Source organism: Colias eurytheme, chromosome 28 (genome assembly GCF_061535395.1).
Source record: "Colias eurytheme isolate Ceu_HAF_F1 chromosome 28, ilColEury1 Martin Lab GWU primary, whole genome shotgun sequence".
NCBI classification, from domain to species: domain Eukaryota; kingdom Metazoa; phylum Arthropoda; class Insecta; order Lepidoptera; family Pieridae; genus Colias; species Colias eurytheme.
Window position 1 is genome coordinate 494,309 of NC_143007.1, and position 13,858 is coordinate 508,166.

General features: G+C 33.9%; 1 protein-coding gene across 2 annotated transcripts in view; it reads right to left on the minus strand.

Moving 5' to 3' along the window:
* Positions 1-13,858, minus strand: part of LOC149896415 (aldo-keto reductase AKR2E4-like) — a 27,278-nt gene continuing 13,420 nt past the window's right edge. For both annotated transcript variants that reach the window (XM_090117455.1, XM_090117454.1), the window contains exons 2-7: positions 6,691-6,786; positions 4,860-5,042; positions 4,234-4,350; positions 3,383-3,550; positions 962-1,162; positions 1-419 (exon numbers count right to left, since the gene is read on the minus strand). In XM_090117455.1, the coding sequence (XP_089973581.1) occupies positions 150-419; positions 962-1,162; positions 3,383-3,550; positions 4,234-4,350; positions 4,860-5,042; positions 6,691-6,786 (1,035 nt within the window). In that variant the 3' untranslated portion in view covers positions 1-149. The remainder of the gene's footprint in view (positions 420-961; positions 1,163-3,382; positions 3,551-4,233; positions 4,351-4,859; positions 5,043-6,690; positions 6,787-13,858) is intronic.

A 13,858-nucleotide genomic window follows, 5' to 3' on the forward strand; every position in this document is an offset into this window, starting at 1 on the left:
TATGCCCCTGTGATATGCTCAAAGGTTTTCTAAATTAATTTTTACTAAATGATATTTGACACATTTAACTAGGTCAAAGCAAAGACGTTCCTAATCTTAATTGGATCGCATAGGGCATAGGCCATAGAACATTAAAATTTAAATAATTTTCAGATGTTCACATGATTGTAAACGTTAAAACGTGTACTAACTTCAGTTTTTGTTTCGATAATTATTAAGGGCAAAGGATTGTCGACTTTTTCGAACGGGTAATACTGGTGGTTTTGCCAAAATGAAGGCAATGTGTATCTTTTGAATTCGTTAAAGCTGTTTATTTTCGAAATCTCTTCTTGAGTTAGTTTAAAATCGAAGATGTCTATGTTTTCCTTTAGTCGCGTACTGTTTACAGTTTTTGCTACTGGCACTATATTCCTGTCAACCTGTAAAAAAAATAAGTATGAATTTTGCGAAAAACAATGGCGAATATTTCCCGCCAAATCATAATTTAATTTATAGATATTATATTTTCTTATCATTGTGAGAGCACACGTGTCAGAAGTGAAACTTCTTTGGCTGGATTCAAAGATACTATAAAATCGTCGCCTTGCCATGATGTGACGGTATTGCACAGACGCGACTTAGTAATTTTACTATCAACGCGCATAAAGAAGTTCCACTTCAAAAATTGGTGTCGTCGAATTTTCTGGTAGTTTAATAAACAGCCCCCTAGACAAGTGGCTTTCTATTAGCGTAAAGTTCAATAGAATAGATTATGAATGTATGAGATTGACGTAATCAATCGTCGTCGTCGTCGTAATCAAACGTCAATCTCATACATTCATAATCTATTCTATAATCTATTGAACTTTACGCTAATAGAAAGCCACTTGACTAGGGGGGCAGATCCTTTAGCAGCCATTTTGTTTTTGCTTATTTACTTATGTGTGCTTTTTGTATTTCTTTCCTATTAAAAAATACGCACCAGCCATCTTAAAACAACTTGCGGCGTGGTTTTCGAGTATTTTTTCGCGATGCTTGTCAGTAAGGGATCGTCGATCCTTGGCCCAGACATTTCTAAACCGTGGCGTTTAACCAACGAGCCGAATGGCGAGTATCCCATTACTACTAAGCCTTGATTTTGAGCGTATTCCACTAAATCTTGTTGAGTTATTTGAGGGTGAACCTAGAATGAAAAATGTTATTAAAAATCAAAAATTTTTTTTAACCTTTACTGTCATGAACATTTTATACATTTCATTTTATTGGTTAGACGACTTGGTAAAATTAGAATTAAATATCTGCATAAACAATAATGACATGATAAAACATGAGTAAAAGGTGCAGATAGGTTATTAGCGCTTGTTAATATAATTAAATTAAGTTGTATCTATACAAATATTATAAAGCTGAAGAGTTTGTTTGTTTGTTTGTTTGAACGCGCTAATCTCGGGAACTACTGGTCCGATTTGAAAAATTCTTTCGGTGTTAGATAGCCCAATTATCGAGGAAGGTTATAGGCTATAAATCATCACGCTACGGCCAACAGGAGTGGAGCCACGGGGGTGAAACCGCGCGGAGCAGCTAGTGAATTAATAAGTTGCAAGTCCAAATGTGGCTAATTAGCCTCATTTTCTTATGTTGTCTCTTTCTCTATTACCATAGTTGAATCATGCTATTTCACTTTGACGTCTAATCGTGTGTGCGTGTGTGCCGTTTTGAAGATCGAATATAGCGTTGATAATACAGGGTGTCCCAAAAAGTAGTGATGAACGGAAGCTGGGAGGTAGAGGACCAAGAGGGCTATCCGAATCACCCCCATGTGTGTTATGCGATTTTTCGTATTTTCGGAGTTATTACATTTTTTTCAATTTTTCATCTATCGCCGAGTACGATGCGATTTTTATTTATGGTGACGTGAATTATTGCGCTAGATGCTTGATTTTTTTTGTGTGCTAAGCTGAAAGATAGGCCAATTCAGTATGGTAACATTTACTATCGTTAGATCTTCGAATGGAATAAAAAAAAGAATTAAATGTCGAGAAAGATAAAATTACCCAGTATGTTCATAACTTCAAGAGCCCATAAAAAAATAAAATCACATAAAAAAGGTTTTCCATTTGGCTTTTAAAAACTTGCTCTATCGATCAGGTAGCTACTCCAAAAATTTCATTTTATTATTCAGAAGGCTTCAATCGAAAAATTTAAATCTAAATGTGGTAAGTGCAAAATTTTTATTAACATGATGATCATTAAAACCAATAAATAGGTGTTAAATTACCAGAATTTTTTTAAAATAGCCCCGCTGTTGCTCAATGCAAGTGCGAAATCACCGTAAAAAGTTGTCTTTTTAATGTCTAAATGCTCTTTTATCATTTCTAATGGTTTCTTCTGATACTATGAATTTCCGGGTTATTTCGTCCAAATTGTGGCATTCTCTCAAGTAGCCGAGGTCTTTTTAGTATCCCCATTGAAACAAATCAATGGGGTTTAGGTCGAGGGACCGTGGAGGCCAGGCTTTAAAGCAGGCGTCACCGGCGCATGCGCAGGCTGCAACGACCAATCCATCTTTCAGGGTATTTTTGCCCTTTAGCCTGGCCTCCACGGTCTCCGGACATAAACCCTATTGATTTTTTTCTGTGGGGATACTACAAAGACGAGAGACTGCCACAATTTGGACGAAATAACCCGGAAATTCATAGTAGCAGAAGAAACCATTAAAAATGATAAAAGAGCATTCAGACATTTAAAAGACAACTTTTTACGGTGATGTCGCACTTGCATTGAGCAACGGCGGGGCTATTTTAAAAAAATTCTGGTAATTAAACACCTATTTATTGGTTTTAATGATCATCATGTTAATAAAAATTTTGCACTTACCACATTTAGATTTCAATTTTTCGATTGAGGCCTTCTGAATAATAAAATGAAATTTTTAGGGTAGCTATCTGATCGATAGAGCAAGTTTTTAAAAGCCAAATGGAAAACCTTTTTTATGTGATTTTATTTTTTATGAGCCCTTGAAGTTATGAACATACTGGGTAATTTTATCTTTCTTGGCATTTAATTCTTTTTTTTATTCTATTCGAAGATCTAACGATAGTAAATGTTACCATACTGAATTGGCCTATCTTTCAGCTTAGCACACAAAAAAAATCAAGCATCTAGCGCAATAATTCACGTCACCATAAATAAAAATCTCATCGTACTCGGCGATAGATGAAAAATTGAAAAAAACGTCATAACTCCGAAATTACGAAAAATCGCATAACATAAATGGGGGTGATTCGGATAGCCCTCTAAGTCCTCTACCTCCCAGCTTCAGTATATCACTACTTTTTGGGACACCCTGTATATCTACACTTTTTTAAAACAGAAATATAAAAAAAAATGTGTTGGGTAATACCTCAATTTGCAAAGCGGCAGGTCTAACACTGCACTCCTGTAATATTCTATCAATCTGTTCCTTATTAAAGTTGGAGACACCTATAGATCTGGTGAGGCCGAGGCGTTGTGCGTCTTCCAAGCCACGCCAGGTGTCGAGGTAGTCCACATCAGAGTATGTGTAGTCTTCCTGTAATAAATTTATTTTTCTTAAACCTAGAGATATTATAAATACCAAAGTTTGTACGTTTGTTTGTTAGTCCTTGACGCAAAAAAACTGCTGAACCGTTTTTCTTGAAATTTGGCACACACAGAGGGTAGCTACATACATTGCAAGTTAATAAAACGCCTGTATAAATTATTTTGATTCGGATCATAGAGAAGTGTGAGATAAGAGCTATTTTTTATAATATCTACGTGACGTGATTTAACGTCATGTGATGTGGACATGACGTTAGATCACATCACTAAATTCTTGATCTTCAACATTTTATGCAGGGTACAAATACGTACGTTATTATTTAATTTCAATGTATTTTTATTTGGAAAATATACTTAATCCATAGCGAAATTCAGAAACTTTTGCACTAGGCTATCTTTGCTATAAGTTTATTATTTGTCAATTTCATATGTAACGTCACGTATGGCGTCAGATCGCTTAACACAACATCAGATTACGTCACAATAGATATTAAACACAAAAATGTTTTTTTTTCATATTAATTGTCAATATTAAATAAAAAAAAGTGTGTGCCGAGAACACGTGTCAGAAGTGAAACTTCTTTGGCAAGGCATGACGTGACGGTATTGCTATGACGCGACCTTGAAATTTTATCTCAACTATTCTATGAATATAACTTCAAAAAAACATACATTTATTCCCATAGGCCAATGCATCAAGAACAAATCAACATAATCCAATCCCATCTTTAACAATGTTTTTCTCAAAGACACCGTCACTTGGTCCCTTTCGTGATGCGTATTCCATAGCTGTAAAAATAAATGTAAAATAATCTGTATATATATTCCGTATAACCTCCGGAATGCCGAATGGGAGCAGTATTTTAGCACATTTTAGCTTAACTTTTAATGTACGATAGCTGATTTTATAAGAAGTAGTAGCTTAATTAATATCATTTAAATATTTTATTAATTTAAATACGTATATTTGTGACAAATGGTATTGCAAAAAAATGATAAGATATAGTTACCACTGTAGAAAAAAATTATAATGTTGCCTATAACCCTTTAAACAGAGCGGATATAACGCTTGGCATATTGTTGATTGACTAGCCCGTTTATTGAATGACGACAGAATTTACTTTTTCCAAACGTCCATAAAGATACTGTATAGCGATTAGCGAGTCGACACCTCCCTATCCAAACCAACGGACTATGCCAAATGACGATGTCAAGACATTTTAGTGTCGTCATTTTGAAGACGCTAGTAATTCAATCAAATAGCAGATTCAACCAGATGACGGCAACATATAGATTACCTTAGTAGTAATAAAAACGTCCACTCTCTTCACCACACCTTCATCTATCTTCATATTAATCGCTTCACCGATTTCACCCTCAGTCCCATAAATGGATGCGGTGTCGAAGTGACGGTACCCTTGGTCTATGGCTTTCAAGATGACGTCACGGAGAAGGTGGTCCCGGGACTGGACCACACCGTTCTGAAAAAATAATATGAACTAAGTGATATAGTTACCTAGCTATGTGATAATGGTTACGGATCTTTCTTCTAACTCGGATATTCGTGCATTATTCATTAACCAATATTACAATTAGGGATGTAACGATACATGATTTTGCCGATACGATACCGATACCGATATTTGTAGTAATGTATCGGCGATACCGATACCGATACCGATATCGATGGCTTGGTAGAAAAATAAATAGTGAATTATGCATAAAAAGTTACCAACATTTAACAGAGACAACTGTTAATCGTATTCTTTTAAATAAAAATGCCAAATCAAAAAACAACAAAACCATTTATTTTAGTATTATTATTTTACGAAGTCAGTTAAACTTTAAGTAATACACATACAATCAGTACCTAATAAAAGTTTACTATAATTGGTAGAGTTTTTTCAGAAAACAAAGTGCGCACGCGCGGGCGGCCTCCCGCATCGTTCATTGGGCGCGGATTTTTGAATTATTTGATATCACAAAAATTGGTTGTTTGTAAAGTAGGTTTACGATCGAGATGTTTACGTGATAACATAATGCAGTGGCAGCGCTCGAGATGAAACGGGAGATCGGTCCGTCTCTCTCTCGTTATACCTGCGATCGCGCTCGTTTTGGTGTGACACAAGTTTATGAACATGTCACCTGACTAAAACGATTTTAAAAACGTTATCACGTTAAAAATTAAAAAAATTCAAAATTATTTATTTATTTCCTTTACATAAACAAATTTGTGATTGGAATACTCTTAGTAAGCAAATAAAATGCTTGTGTCAGGCAGGAGGTTCCGCTCTTCCTTAACACTATTACAGAAACAGAAATAAAACAATATGAATGAATACAATGCAAAAACATAAAAGAAAAGAAAGAATTTAATAAAAAAATATCGGTATCGGTTGATTTATTATCGGCGATACCGATATATCGGCTTGCCGATATATCGGCCGATATATCGGTATCGGTATCGGTATCGTTACATCCCTAATTACAATACTAGCCGCTCCGCGCGGTTTCACCCCCGTGGCTCCTCTCCTGTTGGTCGCAGCGTGATAGTATATAGCCTATAGCCTTCCTCGATAAATGATCTATCTAACACCGAAAGAATTTTTCAAATCGGACCAGTAGTTCCCGAGATTAGCGCGTTCAAACAAACAAACAAACTCTTCAGCTTTATAATATTAGTATAGATTAATAGTAAGGATTTGTAATTGTAGGTAGTTACCTAAAGATTTAATGACTGCATCGATTTCAAAAGTTGTTACGTGTACCTATACGTAGGTACGACAATAAAGTTACAAGTTTACCGAGTAATATAGGTACTTATTTGAAGCACAGAAAGTATTCTGAGAGTGAAACACGTCATGGAGTAAGGCGACGATTTTGGTATCATTGAATCTTACCAAGGAAATTTCACTTCTGACTGTGTGCTCGGCACAAACGCTTTTATCAAAACACAATAAATGTATTTAAAGGCACAAATTTATAAAATTCGTTTTATTAATTAGTGCATTGTATGTAATTATCGCATTTTATTACATTACCTAGTGCATTTTATGGTGTGACATTCTAATAATATACAAAAATGTTTAAGTATAGATTCTAGTGCAAGTTTATGCATAATAATCTCACCTCGTCAAAACCCAAATAAGTGCCAAGAGCAATAGCCGGCATTTCATCACCATTGTTCAATTTTATCTTAATTACATCTTTAGAACAAGCGCCCATCTGAAAGAATAATAATATGTAGTTTAAAAAAACTAAAAAACACGCTTTTTATAGAAAACCGAACTAAAAAATAGAAAATTTTATCAAATTAGTGTATTGTCATCGGTCCTCAATAAATCTACAAAGTTTGAACGAAATCTGGCCGTTTAAAGTGGGTCAAAATCGCGCCCAAAGAAGTCGGTTACAAACATACAGGTGAAGCTAATATAAAGCGTGTAAAAACAATAGAAGACATTAAAAATAAATTATAGGTGACGTACAAAAAATATACAATCCTACTATCCTATTCTACTAATATTATAAATGCGAAAGTTTGTGAGGATGTGTGTGTGTGTTTGTTACTCTTTCACGCAAAAACTACTGAACCGATTACAATGAAATTACGCACATATATAGAGGGTAACTTGGATTAACACATAGCCCATAGGATAGGTTTTATTCCGGAAATCCCATGGGAACGGGACCTATGCGGGCTTTTCTTAGAAAACGCGGGCGAAGCCGCGGGCGGAAAGCTATAAGTGAAGTATAAAATTAAAAGTAAAAAGTATGATAATTACTACGATCAATCTATATTATAAACTAGCTGTGCTTCGCGGTTTCACCCGCATTGCTCCGCTCCTGTTGGTCTTAGCGTGATGATATTATAGCCTTCCTTGATAAATGGGTTATCTAACACCATGCTAACACCGAAAGAATTTTTCAAATCGGGCCAGTAGTTCCTGAGATTAGCGCGTATATAATATTAGTATAGTTGTAAAAGTAGTTCTGTATGTTTAGTTTTCATGTCTAAAATACTGCTTCGATTTGAAGAAATTTTAAGCAGCTAAACATCGTCAATCAAATACTTATTACCTATCAAAAAAGAATTGAAATGGGGATGAAAAATAAGCCCTGTGTTTTGTCCGCGAGCACAGCAAGCATTATAATATTATATTATAATGCTAAGAGATACCTATTTCTCGTTTTATTTTTAAAAATTTATAATGGCCATTTTACGTACTTTCGATATCAGTTTAAAGTTTTTTGATATCTGCAATAGTTACGGAATAATCGCTTGTGCACACTTAACGATTACACCCTGTATAATAGTAGGACCATGTAGGACATACCTTTGAAGAAACAATAGTTTTTACGCTTGTACAGGATAAAATCTTCCGGATGTAAGAAGAAAACAAAATTAAACTAATGATTTCTATATATGCTTACGGGTACCATGGACTAATAAATATATAGGACTGATGAACGTCATACTAAAGATCGTACCCCGTAATTTCAGCTTATTGCTAGATGGCGCTCTCATTTGAGCTTATTATTTAATTTGCAGTTATAAAAGCGCCACCTAGTGACCAATTTTAGAACTAAGGAAACAGCAAACTATCGATTTTCAATTATTACATCTAGAGGGCGTTGTTTTAAAAACTCCGGTGTTTTTGAATTATTATTTTAGTTTTTAGGGCATCTAAGGAAGTGAGTACCTTTAATACGATTTCGACACCCGCTACAAACATTCGACATAGTGATCAGAGTACTGTATATAATATAATTATATTATATATATTCTTTATTTTCTGTTAAAAAAAATTTCTATATCTTTTTTCTTCTTAAGTATTCCCTTGTAATTTGTAAACAGTATTATTTATATGACCATAAAATACGGGAAAAGAAAAAAAAATGTGGATGTACAGCGATGATTTGAACCAGCATCTATCGATTTTAAAGTACGTGACTCAGTCAACACAGCTACAGGCACTTATACGTCTTACATTGAAAGGAGATTGCCCAAGTGACTATGGCACTTGGTATCGCAATCAAACTTATTGTGTCAAGATGAAATATAGCTCAATTTAAAGCTTGATGTTAGTACTTTTAGAAACGATTAAAGTTTTTATGTAAATAAGCCGCAGTTCACGACAGTAAAAATAAAACAATAGTTTTATTCAACGCTTCAAAAAAATACTTTATCGAGTTTATACTAACGATGAACGTTAAGTTTTACATTTATTACATAGGTAATATTTTAATTTACAAGACAAATGTGAAAAGTAAATCGTAATAAACATTATTTCAAAATAAATAACGTCGAACAATGCGTCGAACACATATTCATTCAACTATGACATATGACGCAGGACGCTTGCAAGAGAGATAGATATATATGTGTCAAAACAGAAACTTTTACTTTTATTTCTATTTATTCGTTATAATTACGACTTAATAGTGATAAATATGATCATTATAAATACAAATAGGAATTAACAATATCACGAACACGTGACACAACTAGTATTTTACCGATTCCATACGTGGTCATACATGTTTCAAAAGAATAACTTTTACTATTATTTCAATTTATCCGGTATAATTAAGACTTAATATTGATACATATGATCATTATAAATACAAATAGGAATTAACAATATCACGAATACGTGGCACAACTAAAATTTTACCGATACCACCCGTGGTCATTCTCCTTTATGCTCTAATTGTTCGAGTATTTCTTTGATAAAATATACAGTTCATAGCAAAGCGGTGGTGGAGCATCATAGAGTAACTTATATAGGATTGTGGAGCATCTTAAGGAAGAGAGTACCTTTAATAAGATTTCGACACCCACTACAAACATTCGACATAGTGATCAGAGTAGTGTATATAATACATATATATTATATTTATATATATTCTTTATTTTCTGTTAAAAAAAATGTCTATATCTTTTTTCTTCTTAATTATTCCCTTGTAAACAGTATTATTTATATGACAATAAAATACGGGAAAAGAAAAAAAAATGTGGATGTACGGCAATGATTTGAACCAGCATCTATCGGTTTTTAAGTACGAGACTCATCAATACAGCTACGGGCACCTATACATCTTACGTTGAAATTTATGCTCTAATTGTTCGAGTAATTCTTTGACAAAAACAGTTCATAGCAACGTGGTCCATGGTCTTAGATCATTATGTAATGGATGGAGTACGCTGGTAAATGTTCTAACTAAACTTTCTGCTGATTTTGGTGCGGGGAAGGTAACTCACACTATTGAAACACAATCACACATTCACAAAAATAATTTGTGTCACGAAAATCGTAAAAATTTATGACCTTTTAAGCGACGAGTTTTTAAATTCAACTCTATCCCTAAGTTCATAAAGATTAAATTTGTATTTCATTCCAAGTTGTCTCGTGGGGAGTGCGGTTCAATATCGCGTTCTAAATTCAACTTTATAACTTAGATCATAAAGATTAAATTTGTATTTCTTTAATGCCTCAGCCCCCGGAATCACAGACACAATAGAAAATCTATTGTGTCGTGGGCCGTCGTCCGATCGGGCCGCTCGGTGGTCAAGGGGCTAAAAGAAAGACTCGTAAGGAATGCGGTTCATTATCGCGTTTTAAATTCAACTCTATCCCTAAGTTCATAAAGATTAAATTTGTATATTTTCTTTCCATGATAGTCTCGTGGGGCCGCATCAATGATCGAGTAAACGACTCGATTATTTGTCTTGATCATATCGCTAAACGATACATCGATGATTATTAGAAATTGCATTTAATTAGAAATGTACGTTAAAAAAATATACACAAATGAAAGGTTATTCCATCTTTTTTAATATTCGACATGTTTGAATTGCTTCTGCAAGGCTTGACAGTGCAAAACGGCATTTTTAGCGGAGCACTCGAAGACGTCCTTTCGATGTTTTAGCCTAGGAAAACGCAGAGTGTTTGTAATCGATTACGCAAGTAGTTTTTATGAAAGCATAAGATTTTTCGATTCGAATAATCTTATACCTCGACAAAAGGGCAAACACCTGCGAGTTTTATCGATTACTTAATGATCTAAGTCCATGGTGGTCACGAAGTCACTCTCGAACAGCGATGAACGAAGTGACAAAAATAGGCGGTCCATCCTAAGGAGCGCTGGTGCAGTGAACTCCCATAAATAATTATAATAAAGTTGTGCTCATTCATTTAACAATTAATATATCTTTAATTTTAAATTAAATTTATCGTATGTACCTAAACTCCAATACGAATATCAAATGCCTAAATACGGAATCCAATAATTTTCAGTCCTTCGCGAAACAAAAGATCACGTAAACATAGCGCAATATGAGCGCAATCCATTTTATAGATCATCTTCATACTTGATAGTATTATTTTTTTATATTTTTATTGAAATTGATTCCAGAAGATTACTGGGAACTTTAAAAATTCATTTTGTTACTTTTATTAGTAGGTACGATCCTTATAAGTATTTTAGTGTATTCAACCAACTTAAAAAAGTGTGACTATTTTACAACAATTTGAATATGAATTGTATACAATATCGAAGCTTTTTAAGAAATGTATAAAATACTTTTTTAAGAATTATTATCATACATAATATTATGTTACCGGCAATATATTATTAAACCCGGCATTTTAATATGCAATTCTTAGTAAATGTATGTTATTCCGAGAAACAGTCGGAAAGAAATAAATTAAATTCGTCAAAACTGAACTTTTCCTAAGTAGCAAACACATTTGCAAATGTGGGTGGCTTTTGGGGTAGCTATTAAGTATTAACCAATATGTGGTCAAAACTAAAATCCAAGATGGCGCCGACGAAAATTTGAAATCTTTTCGTCATGGGTGTCATTTTCAAGGAGTTGGAGTAGCTATTAATCAATATGAGGTCAAATCTAAAATCCAAAATGGCGCCGACGAAAATTTGACATCATTTCGTCATGGGTGTCCTTTTCATGGTTTTTGGGGTAGCTATTAAATAATACGAGGTCAAAACTAAAATCCAAGATGGCGCGGACGAAAATTTTACATATTTTCGTTATGGGTGTCATTTTCATGGTTATTGGGGTATCTATTAACCAATATGTGGTCTAAGCTAAAATCCAAGATGGTGTTGACAAAACTTTTACATCGTTTCGGCATGGGTGTCATTTCCAAGGTTTTTGAGACAGTATTACCAAATCCCCAATATAACCGTCGATAACACGACTCGACAAAAAAATTTTCGTTCTTTGTCCTAAAGTTTATACTATTATTTTCCAGTTAGTTATGCACAAAAACGAAAAGAAAATACCTTTTTTCGGTACAAAGTTTGCTTTTGTGATAGTTATAATAATAATACAAATTTTTCAATTTTTTCATAAATTTTAATTTTTTAAAAAAACCGCGCGGTGAGAGTGGGATATTAACGTTTACACTGTGCCGCTAGATGGCACCCGAGTGATAAACAACCATCAGGTATTATTTACAAGCCCAGAATAACTTAAAATGTCGTCACGAAAGTGCAAATACGATGCTGATGCATTTTGTTTTATATGTGGTCAATTTATTAAAGTTCGAGACGTGAAATATGAACTAAAGACATCTCACGTTCTCTGTGAAGCCTATGAAGCATATTTTGACTGTCCTGTACGGAATCAAGATAAGCCATGGGCTCCACATGTTGCTTGTAGATTTTGTAAAAGGTGTTTGGAAGGTAAGGCAAATTCCAATTACAAATTTTAAGGCCATGGGCTGCAGGATGTCATTAAAAGTACATATGCTGCATGCTCATTTGGATAAATTTAAAAACAATATGGGAGCCTATTCCGAAGAGCAAGGAGAACGTTTCCATCAGGACATCATGAATTTTGAACAACGCTATCAAGGCCAATACAATGAAAACATGATGGGCGACTATATTTGGGGTTTATTGAGAGAAAGTAGCTATGAACATAAAAGAAAAAGTAAAAGTGTGCACTTTTAAGTTATTTTCCACTTTTCTGTAAGCTAATTTGATAGTAAAACTTAATAAAAATAATAAACATTTTTATTTCAATAGTTTTATTTTCAATCAAAAATTAAAATCCGAGATTTTTAAAAATTTCCTTCAATCAGTCTTCTAAGCACAAAAGCAAAGTTTTTCATGCCATATATTTTTTTTCCGTCTAATTACGACCTAAACTACGAAATTTAATGCTTTGCAATCAAAGTCAAATTTCATGGTGACCCGTTGTAATTAGGTATATTTTTCTTACTCCTTTAAAGTTAACTTAAATAAAATAACAAAAACTTTAACAACTACAGTTTTGTAGAAAGTCTTAAAAAACAATTTTAAAGAACATTGAAATTTGAAATGCATATTATTTTAGAAATGTAATATAAAACGCAACTCTGTGGCAATCATCATCTGTGTTAATATTCTGACAGATATTATTAACTTTAAATATTATATTCGCTAAACTTTATTTAAAATAAAGTTTATCTAAAACATTTAAACGAAGAGAATAAAATAAAAAAGAACGTGTGTGCCGAGAAAACGTGTCAGGAGTGAAACTTCTTTGGCGAGATTCATAGATACCAAAATCGCCGCCTTGCTCCGTAACGCGACAGTATTACCATGACGCGATCTTGAATTCGACAACCATCTTGGATTTTAGTTTTGACCTCATATTCGTTAATAGCTACCCCAAAAACCATGAAAATGACACCCATAACGAAAAAAGTAAAATTTTCGTCAGCGCCATCTTGGATTATAGTTTTGACCTCATATTCGTTAATAGCTACCCCAAAAACCATGAAAATGACACCCATGACGAAAATATCTCAAATTTTTCGTCGGCGCCATCTTGGATTTTAGTTTTGACCTCATATTGGTTAAAAGCTACCCCAAAAACCATGAAAATGACACCCATGACGAAAAGATGTAAAATTTTCGTCGGCGCCATCTTGGATTATAATTTTGACCTCATATTCGTTAATAGCTACCCCAAAAACCATGAAAATGACACCCATCACGAAAAAAGTCAAATTTTCGTCAGCGCCATCTTGGATTATAGTTTTGACCTCATATTGGTTAATAACTACCCCAAAAACCATGAAAATGACACCCATGACGAAAAGATGTACAATTTTCGTCGGCGCCATCTTGGATTTCAGTTTTGACCTCATATTCGTTAATAGCTACCCCAAAAACTATGAAAATGACACCCATCACGAAAAAAGTCAAATTTTCGTCGACGCCATCTTGAATTGTTTTACCCCACCAATCTATTCAACAACTAACTATATAAAATAGCGTTTTT